The sequence below is a fragment of the Sarcophilus harrisii genome, chromosome 5, assembly GCF_902635505.1.
Source record: "Sarcophilus harrisii chromosome 5, mSarHar1.11, whole genome shotgun sequence".
Taxonomy (NCBI): Eukaryota; Metazoa; Chordata; class Mammalia; order Dasyuromorphia; family Dasyuridae; genus Sarcophilus; species Sarcophilus harrisii.
Window position 1 is genome coordinate 1,165,794 of NC_045430.1, and position 26,680 is coordinate 1,192,473.

The 26,680-nt window shown below is 45.6% G+C and overlaps 1 protein-coding gene across 1 annotated transcript in view; it reads right to left on the reverse strand.

Annotated features, from left to right (window-relative positions):
- Window positions 1-1,182: 1,182 nt before the first annotated feature.
- PPARA (peroxisome proliferator activated receptor alpha) overlaps window positions 1,183-26,680 on the reverse strand; it is a 51,773-nt gene continuing 26,275 nt past the window's right edge. Inside the window, exons 3-7 of the mRNA XM_031939127.1 lie at window positions 23,431-23,591; window positions 22,317-22,455; window positions 21,138-21,340; window positions 6,766-7,213; window positions 1,183-4,290 (exon numbers count right to left, since the gene is read on the reverse strand). Coding sequence (XP_031794987.1) covers window positions 4,043-4,290; window positions 6,766-7,213; window positions 21,138-21,340; window positions 22,317-22,455; window positions 23,431-23,591 — 1,199 coding nt within the window. The 3' untranslated portion in view covers window positions 1,183-4,042. The remainder of the gene's footprint in view (window positions 4,291-6,765; window positions 7,214-21,137; window positions 21,341-22,316; window positions 22,456-23,430; window positions 23,592-26,680) is intronic.

Consider the following 26,680-nt stretch of genomic DNA (forward strand, 5'->3'; position numbering starts at 1 on the left):
GGCCATTCAGTTTGTGAAAAGGATTCACTGGAAACTTGGTCAAATGAAAGGACGAATTCTTGTTGCTGGACGAGTGTTTCTATTACAGTGACGTTTTCAGAGCTGAAAGGGAGAGCTCCTCCAACCACTTTGGAGGCACAGATGCCGAGAGGGGAGGACCCAAGGCAGAGTACAGCTTCCTTCCTGTTCCCCTGTGGCTAACCCCCCCCCCCCAAGGCTGCACCCTGTGACCAGGGAGGAATTAAAAGCGGTGTAAAGAAAGGAGGGAGCCCAGGCTTGTTAGCCATTGGTTTTCCTCTGGGCTGTTTTGTGGGCATTGGGTCAGTGGTGTGACTGCAAGAAATGGTGCCTTCTCCCTAGCTCTGAAATGGCTGATGAAACAAACTGCTCCTTTGCCCTTGTTCCTGCCCTGGTCTGTATGTGGGGAGGGCAGGATCCAGCAGGCAAGTGACCTCCACTTTGGGGCCAGCCCCCTGCGTAACAAAGACTTTTCTTTATTGCCTTCTGGGAAGCAGGCGGCCCTGGGAAACAAGCTCAGAAGTGCCACAGCTCGGGATCAAGATCACAGCCTGGTGCTTGGGAGGCACCCAAGGTGGCAGTCGATGCCCGTAGGTGGCCGGTGCCCCTCTCAGACACAGAGCCCAAGACCATCACGCTGTCGACAGCTAACAGAACCGCGAGCGTCCGGCAGTTGGACGACTTAGCTTCTTCCCTTCCTAGGCCGAGGGCCTATGGGGACTCGAAGGGGAAGGAGGTTGGAGATTTCTTGGAATGACCCGACAGAGCAGCCCATCTCTCTCAAACAGAGATGAGTCCGTCTAACCCCCCATAAACAATTGTACAAGAAAACAAAAGAAAAAGAAAGCTAAGTGACGAGGAAGCAACCACTCACTCAGCTCCCAGGTTAGATGGCAGTGAGAGAGCTGAGGCTGCCCTGAGCCGGGGAGCCTTGGCCCTTGGCCGGAAGGCCAAGACCAGCCTTTGACATGAGCATCAGTCTGAAAGTGATAGGCAGGTAAGACTTGTCTTTGGGGACCCTCGAGCTGTCCTGTTGCTCGGCATCACCGCTTGGAAAGTGGGGCATTTTGGGTCTTGCTTTGTGAGCTTTCTCTGGGCTGCTCCTCAGTAGCTTCTTCTGGTGAGCCCCTGTTCTTCCTGGTGGGAGGCTCTTGGATTTGGGAAGGGGAAGGGGGTTAGTGCTTCAGAGGACAGGGGGGCCCTGCTCAGCATGTGAGCCTGTGGAGGAGGGGCTGTAAAAAAATAAGTATCAAGTTGCAGTGCCTAGCTGGTAGCACTGCCTATGTGTAAGCATCTTCTGAGGTACCTACTGGACTGCACCAGAGCGCAAGGTCTTGTGATGAAATCAAGAAAAGGTTGGGCTGCACTTGTTGCTTGTGCTCAATGATGGACCCTATGAGGAATGGCTGAAAAACTCCTGGAGGCCATACCTGGGCTCCGGCAGGTCAGCTCCCTCTGGTCCACATAAACTTTAGTGCTCAGAATCCAGCAGCCACTTCTCTCTACACAGTGTCAGGTCAAAGAGATGTTCATTTTGCCCCCATGGGAGTAAAGGTCCGGGAAATGTTTAACAGGAGAGGGACAAAAGCCAGGGTTTGTTTTGTGATTTTGAATCATAATTGTCCTGGTGTTAAACCCAACTCTGACGGAGCCAGAATGGGAAGAATCTGGCTTTGGACTGGAATCCCAGCATGGTGGGTGCATTCCCAGACCTCTTCCACAGTAGGCCCAGGAGAGCTTGCAGAAAGGAGATGACGGTCCATGCTCCTGTGCTCAGCTCTGCAGGTGGGAGAGCTGGAGGTGAATGGCTTCCCTTGAATCTTGTCTTTCAGGAGTCCTGTGGGGAGAGAAGCCTTGCTGGATCTCAGACCCCTGGAGACCAGACCTGTTCCACTGTCCTCTCAGCATGGAAGGAGGATTGAGGCTCTGGCCAGTGGTAGGGCCAAGGAAAGGCTGGGGAAAACTGAAGGCAGAAACAGAAGCCTCAAGACCTATTTCTGTGCAAGGAAGTCTCTGTCTCACTGGGTCTCCATTTCCTCCTCTGTAGAATGAGGAGATGAGGTTACAGCCCTGGATCTACAAATTGAGATTAAGTTAAGAATTTAAGCTGGAATTTCCTTTACATTGGATGCCTCTTCTCTGTAGCATTATTTAAAGTTCCTCCTTAGCAGAGCTCCCGACAAAACCCCAGCCCCAAATGAGTGGTTGATGAGACCTCAAGCACTGCCGATGCTGACATTCTGACTCGAATTTTCATGACTGGTGAAAATGGACTGAGGGGAAAGGAACCCAAGTAGTGCAAGGTCACAAGCAGCAAGGTCTCGGTGGGTTCCGATGCTCAGGGTCAGAAAAGAAAGTGCTTTGCCTCTCGGAAGCCTGAACTGGCAGAAATGAGATCAAGAGGCAGGATTCTGGCATCAGTTCTCTAGCTGACATGAAGCTCTGAAGGCTGCTTATTAGAACTAGTATATACGGAGAACACATCTTCAATTCAGGGTGTTTTAGATAACCCCAAATGTAGGATGATCTTTAAATCTTGTGATCATCTTTCACCCTAGGAGGCTGGGCTCGCTCCATATCTCTCCAAATAACCAACCTGTCGTTAAACCCTGGGAAGGAAGCAGAAACCACCTTCTACTGTAAAGAACCTCCGCATTTCTTCAGGTCATTTCTGTTAGTGAAGTGCATGGTCCTAAGTTAGGTTGGCCAGACCACTTAAATCAAATTGGCTTCATTGTCTCCACTAGGGAGTTTCTGTTACCAACAAAAAAAAGTTAAAAAGTCATAGAAAAAAAGTACCAAAGAAACTACCAGACAAGGGGAAAAGGCAGATGGGACATTAAGAATGAATCCCTAGGCACATGCCACGGCCAACCGAGCTCGAGACATGCTGGCTCATCTCGGGGGAAGAGGCAGTTTGAACGGATAGCTCCAGAGATAGAAGAGATTCAAGAGGGCCAGGAGAAGGAATGGCTCGCAAGCGTTAGTGAGGGGAGATGTGACCAGGAAGAGCCCAGATGGGAAGAGAGTAAAGAACAGGGAAGAGCCCAGTGCTGGCTGGATCCCGGGAGGAAGATTGAATGGCTCGGGAGGGGGAGATGGGGGGGGGGAGTTGGAAAAAGCCCCTCTCCCAGGAGTTTCAGTTTGCCAACTGTAAGATGAGATAATGAGATCCTTTCTAGCCCTAACAGAGTCTGAGATTTAGCTGTCACTCCAAGTTCTCCGCGACCCAAGAAGCAGTTTCAGAACTGGTGATGTTAAACACTGTAAGCCTTCTAGATTCTGCAAACCAGTACTTTCTGAATCGGATTGGAGAAGGGCGATCTGGAGTTTGTTACACAAATCTGAGACCGGCTGGCTTGGCACAATCTCAACTGCCAAGGTGGGGATCTAGTACGACCAGTGGATCTTTGAACGTCTATTTAAAAACTTTAAAAAAAGCCTTTCGAAAAGTACTTAGTTAGAAAAGTGCCACTATCTTCATTGAAATTCTGATGGAAATGAAGTCTTTGTAAGAAACCCTTTGCTGCTTTTTGAGCGCCCCAGCCCTTTCCTTCCATCCACCCCAATTCTGACTTGAGGGCCTTCTCAGGAAGGGCCACTGTTATCCAAACTAGCATAGAATGAGCACGAGAACCCAAAGGTGGTGAGCAGAGCAAAGTCCTTATTATGAGGTTACCAATTAACCAAATGCTAAATCACTAACATAATATAAATAAATTTGCATTGATCAAAACCATGTGCCTTAACAGAATCAGACGGCATCCCCCAATTCTACCCTACTATCCAAGACCCCTCTCATCATCAGCTTTTGGATACTCTTGGCAAACTCTGAAATACTGTTTCAAAAACCAATAGAAATGTGATATTTCAGCTGTCTAGATCATGATTGATTTCCATGCTCTAGGATTAAAACACAGCTGACGTTTGTGCAAAGTCTTTTTGCTCCCATCTAACATTAATATTTCTGTTGGCTTTAAATATTCTGGAAAAGTTCTGTCTTAAAAAAACACACCTAAAAAACTTAATACATATCCCTGTAGATTTCTTGCAGCAAAGGATGCAGAGCGGCATCAGACTCAGTCTTTTTGATGACCTGCACCAGCTGCGCGTGCTCCGTGACCAGCTGCCGAAGGTCCGCCATCTTCTGCAGCAGCTTGGGGAAAAGGAAGGTGTCGTCGGGATGGTTGTTCTGCAGGTGAAGCTGGAGCACGTGCACGATACTCTCCTGCATTCTCTCAATGTGTCCCACGTTCAAGAGGCCCGGCCGATCTAGCGGAGGGAAAAAAGGAAGTATCAGAGCCAGATAGTCGGCCAGTGAGCAAGGGCCTGAGTTCTAGGCAGCGAAGGGCCATGAGGACAGGAGCCCTTTATGGGATTTTTAGAAATCTAAGTCAAAACCTTAAGGATTCACATCCTGCTTTAACTGGGACCAACTTTGTAAATTCTCTGAAGAATAAGCACTTTACTGCACCAAGAAGTTATGGAGCCACCAATCTGATAAAATTGGAAAGTGATTTTTAAAGAAAAGGATAAGGAAAGGAGAATCAAGAGCAAAATCACAAGCATCACGGGCTGAGTCAGTGAAGCTTGGAGAGTTATAGTCTGGTTCACACCAAGCTGGCAGAACAGGGACTCTCACCTGGTCCAGATCTAGCTCTCTTCCCACTTCCATGTGCTGGAAAAAGTCATTTAAGCTGAGGATTGGGGGATGTGTCTACATTCTATACAGAGCCTAGGAAAAAGGAACTTGATCTGACATCAGGAGAGGGTGGTCTGAGTACTCACTCTGACACCAGCTGTGGGACTTAGGAAATAACTTAGCCCCTGAGTCCTAATACACTCTTTTTATGGCTTATTTCACAGGAGTTTTACAAGCAAAATTGTGTGGTTTATGCTCTGCAAACAAAATGTATTTTTTTGTGTGAGACATGGCCTTTTAAAAAAGTACATCACAAATTTATAGTCTATAACCATGGAAATAATCGTTCAGTACACCTCAGTGCTCAGAAATATGAATTGTGTTGAAGATGCAAAAAATATAAATGAAATAATTCCTGCCCTCAAGGAGCTTACACTCTTAAGGTAGTGCAAACCCACTTATAGAGTGGTATTTCAGCTGTCTAGATCCAATGGAGAGAATATATTTATGAAATAAATATATATGGGGAGAGCAGGAAAGGCCTCATGAGAAGGGGTTGGCTAAATAGTTTTGAAGGAAACAAGAAATTCCAGGAGACAGAGATGAGGTGGGCAAGCACTCCAAGCATAGGAGTAGCCACATTTGTGTTGCTGCCTCAGCTTTCCTCCAAATGTCCAAATCAGCCCTAATATTTAGGATAAAGGAGGAGAGGATTCATCACCATTTGTGACTCCCTTAAGGAAAAGGGATGGGATCCTTGGCTTTTTCATCTTCTGAAGGACTAACAAAGTCAGCCCAACTGTCAGGGCAGAAATGACCTCTTCTGTTCCTCTCTACAGGGTTCTTTTGGGGACAGCCTCTGCTGGCCCTGAGCAGGTCTATTTTAAGGTATATGAGCAAGCCAAGCATTTGGTGATAGGATAGCCAGCTTCCCTGCAGGGCAGACAGGTCCACATTTATCTTCCATAGAATTACAGCCTCCCATTGAACACCATGAAAGTATATCAGCTTTTAACTGTTATTAGCAGCAGAAAGCAACACATCCAAGAAGAGAAACACATTCAAAGGAGAGAAACATGGACAGAAAATTTTGCCCCCAACCTGCTGTCAGAATGCAGATGGTTCCACTGTGTGAGGATAAAAAGATGAGGAGAGTAAGGGATCGTGTGGTCTCCAAGAAAATTCCTTAGTGTCCATATCTCGGCTACCTTGAGCTGCTCAAGCTCTCCCAATGTAAAGGGTATAACTCAGTTTGGTAAGGTTTTGAGCAGCTCAAGTTAACTGGGCAGTGATCAACAATGGGCAAGTTAGTAGCACACAGCTGGTAAGATTGAGAGAATAAAATTAACCTACAGATCATCCCCTTTGATCCAACGACTCCATTATCAGGACTGAACATACCCCACCCCAAGGACATTAGAGTATTCTGTACCAAAATATTCATAGCACTTTACTTGTGATAGCAAAGAGATAGGAAAGGGCTATGTGCATGCAAAGATAGGACCTGCCCTCCAGGAGCTTATGTTCCAGTCCTGCTAGAGGAGGCAGATAAGCCAAGAGGTACTTGGTATGGTGTGAAATGGCTCAATGAAGTGTGACAGGGCAAGATGGAAAAGTCATTGTGCTGCAGAAGTGTGAAAAATAGAAAGCAAAAATAGGATAGACGGACAACGCTACAGACTGAAAAGTCGGGAAGGATAGAAAAGACTTTTGTTATTGGAACCCTTCAGGAAGACTCATCTCGCTGAGAACAAATCTGACCTCAGACACTAATAGTGACCCTGGGCTTAGTTCTCTTTGCACAGACTTAAAAAAACAAATAATAAAATAAAATGCCCAAGGAAAGAGATCAGAAGCAAACAGGTTAAAAAAAATTTTTTTTTGTTAAAGTGCTCTTAAAAAACCAAAAATCTTGTAAACAGTTCAGTTGATGTATGATCTTATTTTTAACTGTGCTTATTGAAATGGTTATTGGTGGTTAATAAAAATAGTTTTTTTTTAATTTCCCAAAGAAATTAAAAGAAAAAAATAAAATAGTATATTTTCTACTGTACCATTTCTAAGATTTTAAAGCCCACCACAGACTAACTTTTTAAACTACTTACCTCCACAGCAAATTATAGCAGCCACAAAAAGGGAAATGTCGCTATCATCCAGTTCCAAGGCATTGAATTTCATTGCAAAATCAAATTTAGGTTCCATGATGTCACAAAATGGTTTTCTTAAACTTTTCAGGAATTCGCGGGTTATGAAACCGTTTCCATAGGCCACTAACATCCCATCTTTGTTCATTACTGATGACAACATTGCAAATATGGCTTCATAGACCCCGTACTTTAACAAAGTCACCTGATCGTTCAGGTCTAGATTCGCGAAGCCAGGGATTGATTTAGCAAACTCCGTCAGCTCCGTGACAGTCTCTACGGAAGTACATTGGCAGCAGTGGAATATCCGGACCTCTGCTTCCTTATTCTGGATCCCATTGGCCACCAGCTTGGCCACTAATGTCTTTTCTGCCATGCACAGGGTTTCCATGTCATGTATGACAAAAGGCTATGGAAGAAGACACCAAAACAATTTGTTTTTAAAAGGTTTTACCAAGGAGCTAATAGTTAGTGGTGACATACTGACTGAATGCCTGCTGTGGAGGAAGTAGCACTGGCCTGTATCCTAGAGAGGTATGGTACTTGAGGATCTCCACCCCTAAATCAGGGAGAGAAAAACCAAAACACCGAAAAGACAATTCAGTAGACTCTGGCTTTCAGGTTTCTAGGCCCAGCTCTCTGATTTGTAGGGTCTCAGTGAGTTTTTTAATCTCTCAGCCTCAGTTTTCTCATCAGTGAAACGAGGACAGAACTTAGGCCATATACCCAGAAGACTGTGGATAAATAACGAGATGATGCATGTAAAGTACTTAGTGAACACTTATGTGTGCTTGAAATATAGCACAGAGGAGAGAAGGAGCATGGTGCGGTGGGTGGAAGACTGATCTTAGAGTTGGGAAAGCCTGGGTTCAAGTCTTGCCTCTGTGACCATGGATAGGCTAGTTAACTCCTCATTGCCCACCTGGCTATCCTAATCTGGGACTTCTAACATCTCCCCCACATCCCAGAAAGCTCATTATTGGAAAATCCTCATCAATGAAAACATCTCTCACACAACATGCACAGAACCTAATGGGCCTTTGCTCAAGGCTTTTTTCAGGAACATCTAATTAGAGCCCAAACTTCTCTTCACAGAGACTAAAAACCCAAAGTCACCCCCCCACCCCATGCCAGGAGGATGCTTTGGAGAAGGTTTTTGCATTATTCAAATAAATATTAAAATAGCTGACAGCATCTATATATTACTTTCAAAGTGATTTATAAATATCTCATTTGAGCCTCACAACAACTCTAGAGGTAGGTGCTGCTATTCCCACTTTACATTTGTGAAAACAGAGGCAGAAGTAAAATGACTTGGCAGGGACACACAATTGAAATCTGAGGCAAGATTTGAATTCAGGTCTTCCTGATTCCATCACTATGCTCTGTAGGTACCTTCACAATCCTCCATGCCGGCCCGTTTGGTGGGACTCTAATCCAACTGTACCCCATTAGCCACAGGGATTCCCTCAACGTGCTGAGGGCCTTCTGAGCACATCCCCAAATTATAACAGTGTCAGCAGAGCCTTCAGGTTGCCTTTTTATCCCTCCTTTTTCACTGGAAATATTTCCCTGCTGGAGACCTCTTACCCAAGTTCTAAGTCTGCTCTTTGGTAATAGCCTAACCACATTCACCATTTGCCCTTTGGTGCCATCTTCATTTTTTATTCTTCAGAGTTAGCCCTATCTCCCCAGGAGGGTTATACCTGTAGGGTATTTGTACTTAAAAGTGGGCCTTTGTTTTGAGGTGAAGTTTAGGGTCAACTTTGCAATTTCCTGAAGGTAAATTCAGTTTGCTCTTTTCCTTCAGAGAATCCAAAGCTGCCCTTAACCATTTGTATTGTCTTCCACAAATGTGTATACACAGGCAAAAGTCCTGTAGACTACCCATCTATCATGGGGACTCTTAACCTGGGTTCTGGGTCCTTTTTAAAAAATGTTTTTGAAGGGCAGAACCAAGATACCAAAAACCTAGTAAAGGCAGGGGACTCTCCTGGACCCTGCCAAATTCTTCCAAACAACTTTAAAATAATGCCTCAAAATGAATTCTAGAGCAATAGAACCAACAAAAGAACAGGGTGAAACAATTTTCCAGCCCAAGATAACTTATTAGATTGGCAAGGAAAGTCTGTCTCACCGACCTGAGAGTGGAGCATACACCAGCACAGGTCAAGCCCCAACAAGCCAGCAGCAAGCCTTGGGGGTGAATCAGGAGCAGGGACGTTAAGGCTTTCTGTTCACAGACAGGAAGGAAGTTGGAACTAGTTAGAAGAAGATTACAGGGAAAATCAAATAAAGAGAAGTAGAGGAGAAACTAGGGGAAAAAAATCGTTATAGCGCAAGAAAATAATAAAGTGAACAGTTTGGCAAAGGAGGCATGCATACACTCATACACATATACATATACCAAAGAAAATAACATCTTAAAAAAATTAGAATAGGCCAAATGGGAAAAAAAGAGGTTGAAAAAACTGAAAAGTAGTATCTTAAAAATTAGTATTGGAGAAGTGAAAGCTAAAGACTCCAGGGGACATCAAGAAACAATAAAACAAAACTAAAACAATGAAAAAAGAGAAGAAAATGTGAAATATTTATTTGGAAAAACAACTGACCTGGAAAATAGATCTAGGTGAGACAAGTTAAGAAGTATTGAGTTACCTGAAAGTCATGATTTAAAAAAAATTATCAAGGAAAACTGCCTTGGTATCCTTGAACCAGAAGGTAAAATAGAAATTAGAAGAATTCACTCATCACCTCCTGAAAAAGATCACAAAATAAAAACTCCCAAAAATATTATATCCACATTCCAGAGTTGCCAGGTCAAGGAGAAAATATTGCAAGTAGTGAGAAAGAAACAATTTAAATATTGTGGAGCCACAGTCAGGATTACTCAAGATTTAGCCACATCTACACTAAAGGACCAGAGGGCTTGGAAGATGCTATTCCAGAAAGCAAAGAAGTTAGGATTACAAACAAGAATCAACTACCCAGCAAAACAAAATATAATCCTTTAGGGTGAAAAATGGACATTCATTTAAAATAGAGGATTTTCAATCATTCCTGATGAAAAGATCAGAGCTGAATAAAAAAAAAAATTTGACTTTCAAAAATAAGGCTCAAGAGAAGCATAAAAAAGTAAACAGGAGAGATAATCATAAGGGATTCAATATGGTTAAACTCTTTACATTCCTATATGGGAAGATAATTATTAATTGTAACTTTTAAGAACTTAATAATTATTAGGGCAGTTAGAAGGTGTATATATAGACAAAAGGCACAAGTGTGAGTTGACTATGATGGGATGATAGCTAAAAAATCTAAAATTAAGAGGTCAAAAAGAGAGAGGGGGAAGAAGGAGAGGTAGAAAGTGGTAAATTATACCACATAAAAGCCATACAAAAGCTTTTATAATGGATTGGGGGTGGGCAATGCCTGAATCTGACTCTCACCAGAATTGGTTCAAAAGGGAGTAACATATATATTCAGTTGAATTTTGAAAATCTATCTTACCCTAAAGGAAAATAGGAGGAGAGGAGGTTAAGAGAAAAATGGGGAACTGATGGAAAGGAGAAGATGGGGGGAGCTCAGAAGCAAAAGAATTTTGAGGGAGGGAGGGAGGGAGGGACAGAGACACACAAAGAGAGACAGCAAAGGGGGAAAACAGGATGGAGAAAAATATATAACAATCACAACTGAAAATTTTTATAAGTTTCTTTGATAAAACCCTCATTTCTCATATATATAGAAAACTAGGTCAAATATATAAAAGTCATTCGCCATTTGATAAATAGTCAAAGGATATGAACAGTTTTCAAATAAACCAAAACTATATTCATATGAAAAAAATGCTCTAAATCATTATTGGTCAGAAAAGTGCCAATTAAAACCACTCTGAGGTACCACCTCATACCCATCAGATTGCCTAATGTAAAAGAAAAGGAAAATAACACATGTTGGAGGGGACATGGGAACAGTGGGACACTAAAGCACTGTAAACTGATCCAACCATTCTGGAGAGCAATTTGGAACTATGCCTGAACTGTGCCTGCTTCTTTGACCCTGTAATAGGACTACTAGGCCTGTATGCTAAAGAGATTTTTTTTAAAGTAAGGGGACATATGTATATGAACATATTTAGAACAGCTTTTTGTGGTGGCAAAGAACTATAAACTGAAGAGATACCATCAAGTGGGAATGGCTGAATAAATTGTGGCAAATAATTGTGATCGAATGCTATGAGAAATGCTAAGCAGGATGCATTCAGAAAATCTAGAAAGACTTAAATGAACGGATGCAAAGTGAAATGAAAAGATCCAAGAGAACATTATACATAGTAATAACAATACTGTGCCGTACCTGACTGAATAATAACTGTACTGTAATCAACTGTGAATATCTTAGCTATTCTCAGCAATATAATGATCCAAGACAATCCTGAAGGACTTACGATAAAAAGTGCTATACACCTCCAGAGGAAGAACTGATGGAGTCTAAATGTAGATCAGAGTATCCTATTTTAAATTTTCTTTTTTTTTTTTTTTGGCCAGTTTTCTTTCACATGATTAATATGCAAGTTATTTTGCATGACTATACATGTATATCCCATATCAAATTGCTTGCCTTCTTAATGAAGGGAGAGAGGGAGGAAGGGAGAAAATTAGGAATTTAAAATTTAAGAAGAAATGAATGTTAAAAAATTTTTTAAATAAAAAATGGATAAAATATTTAAATTTTAAAAATCTTGATGAGTACACTGTAATATAGTTGATTTCCCATGTATATTTCCTATGTATTTTATGTTTTCCAAGCATTTTTCTGTGGAATCCATCTATAGGTTTATGAAGACTGGCTGCCCAAAGGTTCCATGATGTACACCCAGATGCAGAACCCCTTGTCTAACAGCATATCCTCATCTGGACAATAGACAATCTTTGCTCCTGTGTTTTTCCTGTCCTGTGGAACTGGGGGGTGCTTAAGTGGGTCTGAATCTCTTCATGGAGGCCCTGAAGTTTCCCATGATTTCATGTGATCAACACAAAATTTCACACACACCAAAAAAACCCTTTAGCCCTCCATAGGAAACCTTTTCAGTTTATATATTCTCTGTTTATCTTTTCTCCACCACCACCACCCCCCTTCAGCTTATTCCTTCTGTTGAATCTTCTCTCTCCCAGTGGCTCATGTGTGTTTCCTACTTTTACTGTAAGTAATTTATTCCCAGTACTTTGGAATTTTTCTCTCATTGGAGCCGTGGAACAATCCTGTGAGGTATGGACACAGCTGCGATTCTCTGCTTTATAGATGAGGAAACTGAGACTCAGAGGGGTGATTTGCCAGTGATCCCATAGCTAACAAACGTCAGTGGGGGAGTATCTGCCCAACTTCAAATAAATACAAGGCCACCCTGTTCTTCCTTAAGAGCTCTTCACAGAAAACACCAGGCCACACTGTTAGTGGATGTGACTGCTGAGCCAGCATCAGAGATCTCTGAGAAAATCTGACAACAGGGGAGATGTAGTAGAGCTGGAGATGGACAAATGCCCAATGTTCAAAGGAAGAATAGTGTTTAACCTGGGACATTCCAGGAAGGGAGGACTCAGAGATCGATAGATCTCTTCCCCAGGGGCCACTTCATGGCACAGACCTCCTGGCCCTTGGCCTCTACACCCTTGGCTGGGGAGCACTTCCTCTGCATGAGGCCTTTCATAATCCTTGGCTGCTCCCAAGACTCGTGCCAGTTGGGGTGTCCTCCTGGTGGACTTCCTTGATTTGATTTCCCTGACTGATGGTGTGCTCTCCAACTGACATTTTCTTGGAAAACCCAGTGTGTCTCTCTTTTGATCTCACAATCTAATCTACTTTCTAATCCTAAGAGCTTTAAACTGAAAAGGAAAAGGATAGAGAAAAGTACTTCCCCTAGAAAGAGCTATAGTATAGAGGACCATAGCTGGCAGGGTACTTCATCCCTCTCTTTATGACCTGAGGGTGTAACTCCAGAGCTCAGCTGTGGTGGTCTGTCGGTCACCTGACTCTGTCTTTCTGCTTTGTGGACTCTCGTCTAGACACCTGGGGCCATGGGCTCTACTGAGGACCCTTTTCTGGAATTTTGTCTTCTCTGAATTTCTGACACGGAATCGTCACAAGCAGGACATGCTGTACTAAACTTGCTGCTTTTTAAAAACAGGGTGACAAGTTCTGGCCTCAGAATCAGGAAGTCCTGCCCCTGACCCCTGGCTGCTCTGGACAAGTGGCTTTGAGCCACCCTTGAAGGTGACAACCCGGTTTGATGAAAGGAGTCTCCTCCTCTGGGAGTTCTCTGTAGCGCAGAATCAAGGTCTAAATAGATCATGAGACTATCAGAGATGTCCTTTATCTTGATTTTAGCAAAACAGGGGACAAAAATCTCATCACTTTTGTGAAGGTGGAAAGAAATGTTATTAACACAAATAGGGAGATTGAAGACCGGTTGGTTGGCTGAACCCCAAAAAAGGAATGACTAAAAGTTCAGTGCCAGCTTTGGAGGAGATCTCTTGAGGCGTGCCCATGGGCTCTCCCCTTGCCATTTGACAAACATTTGATGAATCCGACGGCCATCTCTAGAGGTTCCAGGAGATGATTTGTAATGACAAGGTAACTGAAGCCCCAGCAAGTCACAAAGGTGGCAGGAAGCAACAGAGACAGTTTTGGGTCCGATTCCTCCAACTCCAGAGTCAATGACCTCTACCACCTACTTTTTGTGTGTGTGTGTGTGTGTGTGACAACTTGGATGGAGACATATAGAGCCTCAGGCGTGCTTCCTAAGCATCCAGGTGTCAAAAAGCTGAGGACACCTGCCAGACCATTGACAGGCCAGCATGGGGCCAATTCCCTTGGGAGAGTCTGCAGTCTGAGTTAAGAACAAACTGCTTGGCAAAGAGGCGATAGGAAAGATTACAAAGATTGCTGGATATTGGTCGTATGATTGAGTTTGGAGTTCGGTAGGGCAGTCTCAAAGGCCAGCACAAACTCAGGCTGCCCAGAAGAAAGTGGGCCGATAGTTCTGCCCCTTTCTGCTTCCTAGAGTCTCGGGGGCTAAGTAGCAGACAAATAGACTCGTCTGATAATCGCAGAGGGTGAAACCGTCTGGGAGGGCTGCAAGGCATCCCAGCGGTCGTACAATGGCACACTGTAGCATCTAGGAAGCACGAGAAAGGGCTGCAGTTGTTCCAGTGATTCTGTGGGGTCCTGGGGCAAATTTGATTCTTCCCATTTTATATGACACAGAACCTCAGCACAGAGAAAGCGATCCCCTAGAGGAAGAACGGCTGAGCTGGAATTGTGGCCGGTGAGGGATGGCCCTTCCAGTCAGGTCTGGCCTTGGGGGGGGGGGGGGGGGGGGGGGGGGGGGGGGGGGGGGGGGGGTTGTGCGCCGTCACTGTGATTGCTCCAGCACAGTCTGGACACTGTATGGCAAGGTGCTGCAGCCAGGACCGCGGAGGGCCTCTTCAAAATCAGGATTCTATGCGGCCAAAGGGAATCTTGGACCTTGGACGTTAACGTGGTGCATATTCAGTGCAGCCGGGAGGCAGCTAGATGGCGCAGGGGACAGAGACTGGCCCTGGATTCAGGAGAACCTGCGTTTGAATCCAGCCTCAGACACAGCCCTGGGCGAGTCACCTAAGCCCAATAGCCTCCCAGCAAAGGAACCCCCACAATCCCATGTGCTGTGGCTGGTCCTGGAGCAGACTTTAAAGGCCCCACCGGCACATCTAGGAGTGAAGCCGGTAATAGCATCCCTTGTCCATGTCCCACTACCTGGGAGCCCTGACCAGGCTGCTTGAGGACTTCTTCCAAGCTCTTAGAGAGGGAGGCTTTGATCAAGTGCGGGCTTGTGAGCCTGGCAGGGCCCACGATCAAAGGCAGGCAGCCCGGAGACGGAGGCTGGGATTTTAATCCCTTCTGAAACACAAGGTTCACTTTTTAAAAAGGCAAATCTTCAGGCGCCCCCGCATTAGCCCCATGCCCTCTGCTCAGGGAGATGGGGGCTTCTTGTACAGTGGCCACCTCCAAATTCAGAGCCCTTTTAAGAGGTTAAAGGGACGCCCAGATCACTTAGGACTTTTACTCAGGCTGCCACTCCTTCCAAGGCCTCAAACTCAACAGCCAACCTTAGAAGGCGGATCCGCTGGGCCTGGAGGGGAGGGAGGGAAGGAGGGAGGGAAAGCCTCTCCCAGGGTAATTGGTGGGAAGGGCCTCCCTTTCTTCCTACCCTGGGCAAAGGTAGCTAGGTGTGGTGGCAGACAGCCTCCCCTGAAGGACAGGGGGACACTTTCTGTAACCAGCCTCTCTGGCTTTTCTGTTTTCACTTTACTTTTAACCCCAATTCTTTGAGTTTTTTGAAAATTTATTAGAGCTTTTTATTTTCAAAACACATACATGGATAATTTTTCAATACTGATCCTTGTGAAACCTTTTGTTGGAAATTATTCTCCCTCCCTGACCCCTCCTCTAGGTAGCAACTAATCCAATGTATGTTCAACATGTGCAATTCTTCTATCCATATTTCTACAATTATCACGCTGTACAAGAAAAAAGTGATAAAAAAGAAAAAATGAGGAAGAAAACAAAATGCAAGCAAACAAGAAGAGGGAAAACACTGTGTTGTGGTCCACACTCAGTTCCCACAGTCTTCTCTCTTTTAACCCCAATTCTTTTTCTTTTTTTCTTTTGGCTGAGGCAGTTGGGGTTAAGTGACTTGCCCAGGGTCACACAGATAGGAAGTGTTAAGTGTCTGAGGTAAGATTTGAAGTCGGGTCCCCCTGATTTCAGGGCTGGCGCTCTATCCACTGCACTACCTAGCTGTCCCTAACCCCAATTCTTGTGCAAAACTTGAATGGGTTTACAATTTTTTTTCTTTCAGGGTATTGATCTTTCCTGCAGAATAATAAGGCCAGTGCACCAGGTTCTGGTGCCCTGGGTTCCAATCCTGGTTCTGGCCCCTTGGGATCTTGAGGAAGCTCAAGGTGTACATGCCATTTTCTCTTCTCAATAAGGAGGCTTGGGCTAGGAGCTCCTTTGTGAATCCTCCCCTGCCCTCCTGGGGCATCTTTTCTCCACCACAGTGTGAGAAATGAGCTCTTCACTTCTGCCACTGAGAGGAGGGAAGAGGTGGCCTGGGGTCAGAGAGCAACATGGAGGGAGCAGCCCCGTTCTTGACTGGTTTTCAAGGGGGCTGTTTGGCTCAGCGGGGATGTATGTGCCAGGACATCGGATCAGAGAAGGGGAGAGAGAACAGGAAAGAAACAGCCTTTAAAGATGGTCACTGGGTTTTGCCAGTGCTTCCTTATCCAGACTATGGTCTTTGTATCTGACCAGCTGGGCGATTCTGGGCTGGTCATTTCACCCCAGCCTCAACTTCCTCATGTGTGAAGTAAGGGTACTAGTCCCCCTACATCCCCCATAAATGAAGGAATAGTGGCAATACACAAGGCACATTGAAGCACCAGCTATTATCATTGGCTGAATTTTCATAACAATTGGTACTTAAGCCAAGAAGAAGAACAATTCTTGCCACTTTTGTTCCTAATAAATGGGATCATTTTCCCACTGAAGTCTGCCTAGCAGGCTGGCCCTGTAGAGGGGCTGCTGCCCTCTCCCCCATCAGACTTTCCACTGGCCGCCAGCCTCTGAGTTGGCACGTAGTTCCTCAAAATGCCCTTTTCCTCTGCTATCTCAAGGCCCGGATCTGATGCCGCTTTCTAGAGTTCTCCCCCAGCTTCTTCTCCTTCCCCACTGGAGGGCTGGGTTCTGGCACCCTCGCTATTTGTTATAGGACTGTTACATCCTGCCAGTCTATCAACAAACACTTATTAGACATCTAGAATGTGCTGGACTCTGGGCTGGTGCTAAGGAGTCGAGGACAAAAAGGCAACGGCCCTGTCCACAGGGAGCTTATGTTCTGTGAGGCAAATAGCCCACAAGCACATAGCGTATAGACATATGTGCACCCACATATGGAGTGCATGTATGAAGTTAAGACAACATGATGCCGGGTCTGGATGGGAGGTCTGGAAATCAGTGTCCCAGTTTTCCCGCATCCCCTCCAACAGTCGTCATTATTGTTCCTGTCATCTTAGCCAGTCTGAGAAATGTGTAATGGTATCTCAGAGTTATCTTAATTTGCATTTCTCTGATCAATAGTGATGGAACACTCTTTCATGTGAGTGGAAATAGTTTCAATTTTTTTATCGGAAAATTGTCTGTTTGTATCCTTTGGCCATTTATCAATTAGAGCATGGCTTGAATTCTTATAAAGAGTCAATTCTCTCTATATTTTGGAAATGAGGCCTTTATCAGAGCCTGACTGTAAAAATGTTTTCCCAGTTTATCGCTTCTCTTCTAATCTTGTCTGCATTGATTTTGTTTGTGTAAAAACTTTTTAATTTAAAATAATCAAAATTATCCATTTTGTGATCAATAATGAGCTTGTTCTTCTTTGGTCACAAATGCCTTCCTTCTCCACAGATATGAGAGGTTGAACATCCTATGTTCTTCTAATTTGCTTAGAATATCACTCTTTACGTCTAAATTGTGAACCTCTTTCGACCTTATCTTGGTACTGGGTGTTAGGTGTGGGTCAATGCCTAGTTTCTGGAGGGCTGGGAACCCTGCGACAGGAGGTGACTGAGCTCCGTTCTGGTGAGAGATGCAGACGTTGGAAGTGGAGGAGGCAGAAGAAGTGGGTTCCAGGGGAGAGGAGAGGCAGCAGAGGGCTCTCCTGGTTGGTCAAAGACGGAGGTTGATCTTTTCTCTTTCCTCTTTCTTCTTCATGGCCCCCGGGGACTAAGCCTGGGTCAGGGGTGGGCCAGACCCAGTGAATACCTGTGCACTGCAAGCGCACCATGTACACAGCAGACTTTTCAGGACGGGAGCCCCATTTTCTCAGGCTTCTCCCATGGGGATGAGAGCTCCCCTCCCATCTCCTCTCTCTTGTACTCCATGGCCTTGAGAGAAGAGAAGGGGTCAGTGTGGCCTTGTGGAGGATCTTCAGAGACATCTGGGGACAGTCTAAGAGGCCCAGGGCTGCCCAGCAGCACCAGCCACGTGTGTGGCCCCAGTAGCAGGATCATTATTGAGCAGGACCTTTCTCAGGCACAGCAGATATGGGAAAGGAGACACTTGTCTTCCTTCTTTGGTGACCAAGAATGGGGGACAAAGTGTGCCCACACAGACCAAGGGGATGGGCTCAGTGTGGGGGCGCAGAGGGCCAGGCTCACTGTGGAAAGGTTCATCGGAGTGGACCCTGTGCACCCCAAAGTGCAGGTCTTCCTCGCCTCCACCTGGCGCTTGCCTCGCCGCACTTGTTCTTCTGTCTGTCCTTGGTTAACACTTCAGGGGGTGGCTCCACTTGTGGGTGACTTGGACTTCGGGAGGCAGAGCTGTATGGAGCTTCAGTCTCGCTCTCTCCTTCTGAGTCACCCAAGTCCATGACAAGACAGAAGTAGGAGAATGCCTGGTGATGGCCTGGGGATGACCAAGGCCCCCTCCCCCAAGCTCCAAGAGCTCCATGACACTTCCCCGGCCGCCAGAACAAACTGTCCTGGCCATTCACGGGGGAAGGTTTTCCTGTGCCTAGAATGGACACCCACTAACTCCCCAATGAGTCTGAGGCCTGTTGGTTACCCTCAACCTGGTTCAGCCTGTCTGCCAAGACCATTTACCGGGGTGTGGCCACTGTGCATGCTACAGCTTCTCAGAGCCACGGGGGACCCCAAAGGTGGAGGAGCAGCCCAGAAAAGGGCTGGGCAAGCCCTTCCAGCAGAAGTGCTCATGCTCCCTGAATATCCCATCCAGCCCTCCGGCCCTCTGGGCAGAGTCTAAATATAAAACAGATTCTTCTGCAAGGCATTCTCTCCGTCTCTCTCTCTCTCTCTCTGTCTTTCTGTTTCTCTCTCTCTCTGTGCCCCTTCAAACGAACATGACCTTGCCTCACCTCAGCTCACAAAATCAGTCTCCAACAGGAGAGCTGCATAGCCCCATGGGCTTGTATTCTGAGGGAGAGCCTCAGGTCCGTTATCAGTGATCAGTTATCTTCTTGGTTGCAAAAAAATTCTTCTTCTTCTTCATTTTTCTTCACATTCTTCTTCTCAAATCTTCATTTAAAACATTTCTTCATTTAAAAACAACCAAGCAAAATCCAAACCACCGGGAAAGCCTTTCCTTTCCCCCTCCCCATCAGGGGAATTTGCCAATTCCCCCAGGAGCCTTTGAGCTGCTCAGCCCCGGTGTGATTTTCCTAACTTAATAAATAAGTAGGGCTTGTTTCAACTTCAAAATGTTTCTGTGTAATTGGGGATATTCTGCCGAATGAAAGGCCCTGTAAAAGGAGGCTGGGTGTGCTCATGAAAGTAAGCAGCTTGTGAAATACTAAAAATCTCCTTTTATAACTCAGAATAAGAACAGCTTCAAACTACTCATTAGCACAGAGGAAACTTGTTTGACCACGTTTGGAAGGAGGAAACGCCAGACTTTCATTCACCGGTCTGAGGGCCCGCCTGGCTACTGTGGGAAGGCACTGGGGGATTAGTCAAGCATGGGCAATCAGGGCCGGGGGGAGCGTGGGCCTAGCAAGCTGCTTGGGTGGATGCTGATGGTGATGGTCTGGGACATGTCTGAGGGATAAAGGCGATGAGACATCCCTCCCAGAAGCTGCACTCTCTCTCTCTCTTTCTCTCTCTCTCTCTCTCTCTCTCTCTCTCACACACACACACACACACACACACACACACAGAGCTCTTCTGCCCTAGTGCTCCTCTGACCACTAAAAAGGGAAGGCGCAGATCACAGGGTGGGGGTAGGGTAGAGGGAGGGGAGCGCTGGGGGCTGGGATCAGGGGTTTGAGGCACAAAGGAATGGATCTCCAAGAGAAGCATTTTTAAAACAAAACCTCTTTCGGATTCCCAATGTTATGTTACATTTTGTCCAAAGCATGGAAACTCTTTTCGGTTCCATCCCATAACCACCATAACTAATAACAGCCGTGGCAGATATGTCCGTTGCACTATTTGCAAAGCCCTTTATATATGTAAATCCTGGAGAGCCACTTATTTATCGGAAGAGGAAACTGAGTCTGAGAGAAAATAAGTGACGTGGCCAAGATCAGCGTGTCTGATTTTGATGACTTTTAGTTCATCTCCTTCCACTCTAGCGTGCTAAACAGAAGACTAGAACTGACGTCCAGCAACTTTTAGTCAGACGGTCATGAATTTGAAGCGTTCATAAATGTCGTCCCTCTCATTAAATCACCGATTTGTCTACAGTGCTTTTCGGGATAACGACCTTCTGACGGCAAATACACAAGAGCTGCTCTTTTCCCAACCGAGAAGTGGTCACAGGAGAGGAACAAACATTACTCAAGAGAATTACAAACAATTAACAAAACCAAAACATTACACCACCCACTAACTGGTAACAAGAGAAAAGCAAATCAAAGCCATTCAAAGGTTTTCTTCATCTCCAGGAAATTGGCAAAGATGGCAAAAGAGAGGAGTAATCAGTGCTGGGAGGCTTGGGGAGAGATCGGCACGCTGATGCGTTATTGATGGAGTTGTGAACTGACCCAGCCATTCTGGAGAGCAACGTGGAGCTACAATAAGCAAGTGAGCCACTGACCTAGAGAACACACAACTAACTGTTCGTGTGCCATAAGGTCAAAGAAAGACCCCCCCCAGACCCCCAAATACTGTAGCACATGGAGCAAAAAACTAGAAACAAAGTAGATACCCATTGATGGGGGAACAGCTGAACAAAACATGGTCTGTGAAAATAATGGAATCTTGCTGAGCTATAAGAAATGGATAGAGCTTAGAAATGGTAAGTTTTGACTTCAAATCTGGTCTTGGACATTCACCAGTTGTGTGAACCCAGGCCAGGGATTGAATTCTTATTTCCTCCAGTTCCTCATCTATACAATGGGGACACCCTGAAGAAGGAAACAGCAAACTACTCCGGTATTTGTGCCACTGGACAAACGCTCAGAGTTTAGTAGAGTCGGACTGAATGGCCGAGCAATAAGAAATGTAAGGAATACAGAGAAGCTGGGAAGCCTTCTATGAACTGATGCAGAGTGAAGCGAGCTGAACCAACGTAAACAAGCATTACAACTGTGTCAATGGAAAGAACAAAAGAGCTGAGCTGTAAAAGCATCACTAGCAAATGTCAGAAGATTTGTATTCAAATCCTGACTGTTTGCCCTCTTCTCTTCTCCTGCTTCCCATTTAGGAAAAGGGCTCTGAGTACTACACTGCCCCTCTTTCATTTGTCCTCCCCTTGAAAATGGGAAAAAAGGCACCTACTGGGTTGTTGCTGGCTTTCCCTGCCAGGATGATTCTGGCCTTGATCTTGTTCATGTTAAAGTTTTTCAGGTAGGCTTCATAAATGCGCTTGGCAAGAGACTTCAGATCTGCAATTTCCGAGTCTTCTACATCGTGCTCACAAGTAAGAATCTCTGCTTTTAATTTTGCTTTTTCAGACCTCGGCATCCTCCCAAAACGGATGGCTGCGGGGAAAAATGGTGAAGAAATACGGACAGAAATTAAACTCGTGTCATGTGATATAGAAGAGGCTATTGCTAAAAATGGACAAATGAGATCAAAGCCATTTCCTGGTACCATTTGATTTTGCATTCTAATGACAAGGTCAAGGTGAACATGAAAGCTAGAATTCACCATGCAGGGAAGGGAATGGGCGCCAGGAGGGGGGACTGCCCTGGAGCAAGGTTTGGAGGAGCATCTGGAAAGAACTGGGGAATAATGCCCCAATTTTGCGCAGCCTCTTCTAATCTATTTTAGAATCCGGAAAATGTGTGCAACAACTGCTGAATTGTCACAGGGTTTGGTTTGGTGAGGCTGCCCCTCACCCGCCACCCCATGAAGCAATTCAGGCTCTCTGAGCCAATCCTGGTGAAACTCCACTGACAGGCTGCTCTTTCAGAGCCACAGCCCACGGAAGCATCTGGGTAGAATTCTAGCAGAGGCCATCTTCCAGACTTGGAAGGAAATTCAGAAATGACAGAGGCATGGGAGGCTATGATCCTCTTCCTCAGGGACAAAACCATCCCTTTTCTTTCTCCAGTGAGAGCTCAACTCCCTCTACCCTCAATCCCACATCCTCAGGACTCTTAGAATGAAAAGTATATTATAGATATTAAGCAGTAGACTACTAAGAGAAGCTATCCAGCAGGAATCTCCCCCCCAAAAAAATCCAAAATCCTGGGAGGGAGGGAAAGAAGGGGGGAAGGGGTAAGGGAGGGAATGTAGGGAAGAGAAGGAGGGAAAGGAAGAAGGGGAAAGTGGGAGGGAAGCAAGAGGAGTAAGAAAAAAAGGGGGATGGAATGAGAGAAGGGGAGAGGGAAGGAGAGACAGAAGGAAGAGAAGTGAGGGAAGGAAGGGAGGAAAGGAGATAAGGAGGGAAGGAGGAAAAGAGAAAGGGAGGGAGGGAAGAAGGGAAGAGAGAGGAAGGGTGACCTTACCTACCATTGTGTGACATTCCAACTGAAAGGCACTTCTGGAAACGGCAATATTGACACTTATTACGATTCTTTTTTTGAATTTTACAGCTGCGGTCACACTTATCATAGGCCAACTTAAGGCGAATGGTCCTCCGGAAAAACCCCTGGGAGAGATTGTCACATGACTTAATAGCAACTAGGAATTATATCTTGAAACCCAAGAGTTCGGTTCTTTTGGGGGTTCCTGGCTCCCTTCAAAAAACTGAGATTTCCTAATAGTTACCTAACTCTGCAAAGAAATAAATGTAAATATGCAGGAGTACCTTTCCACATCCATTCTTTATGGCCAAACTTGTTCATTATAATTCCAAAAAACCTCAGTTTTAAATTTCTTTCAACTGCAGTAAGTCACTGTGTGTAATATTTTCATATTCTGCTTACTTTACATGCGTTCGTATTAGTGCTCCCACGATGCTCTGGATTTGTCATATTTCTTGTTTTTTGGGGCATGCCTAATATGTATCCTAATTTGTTTACCATTATCCAGTTCACTTCTGCTATATTTACAAGAGAAAATCTTCAGTAAGGGGCTGTAGAGGGCCCTTGTATATGCACACATAAATATATATACACACTACAGAGGGGACACGTGAAACAAGGTGTTCACTCAGTGGAATTGATGAGATGATTATTCTCTAGTTCCCATATACACTTAGTACTTAGTTCTCTGGTTCACACATGCTCAGTAGGCTGTAATGATGTAACTGTAATAGGGTATGTTAGGGCTAAGAAGAGAAACATGCCATTTTTGACCATCCTCCTGGTGGCCCTCCTAATTCCAGAAAGCCAACCCCAACATTCTACGGGGCGGGGGAAGAAGCTGTGGATCTTGACAGAAAGAAGCAGCCACGGAGTGTGGGAGTGAGCCTAAGGTGTGGCTGCCCTTCTGGTACCTGACTCTGCTGGGCCTTGGGACACAGCGACAGGGTCACTGCTGACTCTCTGTGGTCCAGAGACTCGTGGGTCAATGTGGTGCAGAGGTAAGCCTGGAGGACCAAGGACTTGGCTGAGAAGGGTCTGGAAGGAGAGCCCCCACTGTTGTTGCCTTAAGTTTAAGGGGAAAGTAAATTCTCACTTACCTTACAGCCTTCACAGGCATGCACCCCATAATGGTAGCCTGAGGCTTTGTCCCCACAAATCCGGCACTCGATGTTTAAGGTGGCGCTGGAGGAGTCGTCCACACTGCCCGCCACTGGGGCGTAATTCACAGATGAAGGGCTGGACGCTGGTGAAAGGGTGTCTAAGAGCAAAGGAGAGAGGCGGTGAGTGCTGGAGGCCGAGCTCTCCACTGGCCAGAAGCTGGCCCCGTAGGGACAACCTCAGCAGGCATGAAATGGAACAAGAAGAGGTTGAGAAGTCCCCAGGAAGCCGACACATCTTCTTGGACTGGGGCTGACTCTGCACAAGGAACACTGGCCCAGGTCTGGGGCTGGGGGGAATGGCCTCCCTCAGTATCTTGGGCAGAAGGGCGCTAGGTGGATTCAACGAGGAAGGGAGCCAATCCACTAATATTTACTGGATTTACCATCCCAATAATAAATACTATTTATTGAGTGCCCACCATGGGCCAGCCACTATGCTAAGTCCTGGGGATACAATTAGAAAAAAGAAAGACAATCACTATCCTTAAGCAGTTTGTCATCAAATGTGGGAGCCAGAGAGATCACCCACAAGAAAGTTGAGCTGGGAGGGGCGTCAGGAGTCCCTCCTTCCCCAAGTCAGGAATAGAAAAAGCTTGAGGGAAGGGGGAAGCTCTGACCTTGAGCTGGGTGGCCCAGAACAGCAGAAGGGAGCTTAGAGGGCTGATCCTGAGTCCTGGGAAGGCTACAGAAGGCTACACTTTCCATCCCTCAAGACCTCCGGCCAGGGATGTTCCCCGGAGTCTAAGTGTAAGCCTGTGTTCCTTAGCCAAGTATCCCATTCACAGTCCCTGCAGCCTAGGGTCCTCTGGGAAAAAACAAAAGCTCCTCTCGTAGCCCTGCCTTCTCTTCCTGGGACGGGGACTCGATCGGCTCTCCCCTGGCCTACACTGCAGAGCTCCCATGGAGTCCCCTTGGGCCTCCCATTCCCGTCTCTCTACAGCCCCCACCCTGGGGGACCTAAGGCTGCTGTGAGTCTCTCCCCTGCTTCCCCATCCCTCCAGGTGTCGCTTCTTCTGTCCCCCAGTTAGCTAAATCGTACAAACGGACTAATGGGACAAATCTGCCCTCTTTGCTGTGGGCTCTGGCTCTCCTTGGCTTCCAGGCCACACGTATCTTGTAACATGAAGTCGTCCCTTCTCTTAATCAGTTACCACAGTAATCTGTCAGATTAGAAAAACTCTTTTCTGACTTTTCCGGTTGCCTCAGAAAGGAAACCTCGGAATATCGTGCTCTGGAGAAAAACACAAAACTTGCTGTTTGCTCAGAACAATCCACCTTCATTCACCAGCCTTCCCAGGCTTAACCTTTTGCAAAAAAGTAAATATGCTTTAGACAAAGCCTTTCTCCATCAGCATCTTGCATCATTCTGGGAAAACATGAAAAAATGCCCTAAATCACTATTGATTAGAGAAATGCAAGTGAAGACAACTCGGAAATGCCACTACACACCTCTCAGATTAGCTAAGACCGGAAACGATAGAGGAATTTTGGAGGGGATGCGGGAAAACTGGGACACTGATGCATTGTCAGTGGAGTTGTGGAAATGAACCATTCTGGAGAGCAATTTGGAACTATGTCCAAAGGGCTATCACACCGTCCATACCCTTTGATCCAGCAGTCTCATTACTGGGTTTGTATCTCAAAGAGATCATAAAAGAGGGAATAGGACCCACAAGTGCAAAAACATCTCTAGCGGCAAAGAACTGGAAACTGAGTGGATGCCATCAGTTGGCTGAATAAGTTATGGAATATTACTTTTCAATAAGAAATAGGAGCAGGCTGATTTCAGAAAGGTCTGGAGAGACTTTCAAGACCTGATGCTGAGTGAAATGAGCAGAATTAGGAGAACATTGTATACAGTAACAACAAGATTATGTGATGGTCAACTGTGATAGACTTGGTTCTTCTCAACAATGATGAGGTGATTCAGGGCAATTGCAATAGACTTGGGATGGAAAATGCCAAACACACTAGGGAGACAACTATGGGGACTGAATGTGGGTCGAAGCATAGTATTTTGATCTTTTTTGTTTGTTTTTTCTTCCTCATGGTTTTTTCCCTTTTGACTCGATTTTTCTTGCACAACATCATATGAAAATATGCTTAAAAGGATCATACATGGTTAACTTATTTTGGATTGCTTGCTGTCTTGGGAAGAGAGGAGAGAAGGAGAGAGAAAAATTTGGAACAGGAAGTGTTACAAAAATAAATGTTGAAATAGATCTTTACCTATATTTGGAAAAATAAAATACTGTTGAAAAATTTAAAAAGAATTCGCCCCCCCCCCAGATAAAAAGAAACAAGTCTGAAGGGTCACCCCCAATGAATGAAACTAGAAGGGGAAAGCTGATTGAGGTATCTGGTGAAGCCTGGGGATGCCCTGGGGCCAGGAGTCAGGTCTGTCATGGGGGAGGGGAGGGATGGTGCAAGCTGCCCCTTTTAAACCCACTGGTCCCAATGAAGTTTTGTGGGGAAGAGTTCTTCTCCTTCAGCAGCTTACCATGCTCATGCGCAAGGCTAATAAGATAGGCTGTTCACATCCAGAGTTAATGCCATTTACTTCAGCCATTAACTGGGTGGGGAGGTTTGCTAGCAGATGGCCTTTCTATAGCTTGTTCCTAAATCCTATAGGTTTTTGGAACATCCCCCCCTGTCCTGTTCCTCCTCCTCCCTCTCTGACTGCTCCTTCTCCATCTCTGTCTCCTTGGTTGCTTTGTCCTCCAGGTCACAGCCTGTGAGGTGTTCTCTAGGGCTCTATCCTGGGCCCTCTGCTTTTTTCCCCCAGACTCTCACTGGGCGATCTCATCAGCTTCCATGGATTTAATGGACTGCTTTATGTTGACAATTCTCAAAAGTACCATTTCCTGTCCGGACTCTGCTTATTTCCAATCAGCTGTTCGAATATCTTGCACTCATTATGAGCAAATCAGAAGTTGTGATCTTTGCCCCTAAATTCTCCCTGGCTTCTATAGAGGGCACCCCCATTCTCCAGTCTCCCACAATCACAATTAGGAGTCTTTTTGGACCCCTGACATCCAATATGGCGCCAAGGCCTGTGGAGCTCGCCTCTGTACCATCTCTCAAATCTATTCCCTTTTCTCCTCCAACACTCTAGTGTTGGCCTTCCTCGGCTCACACTTGGGAGTATGGCCATAGCTGCCGGGGAACAGAATCTGCCCGCTCAGAG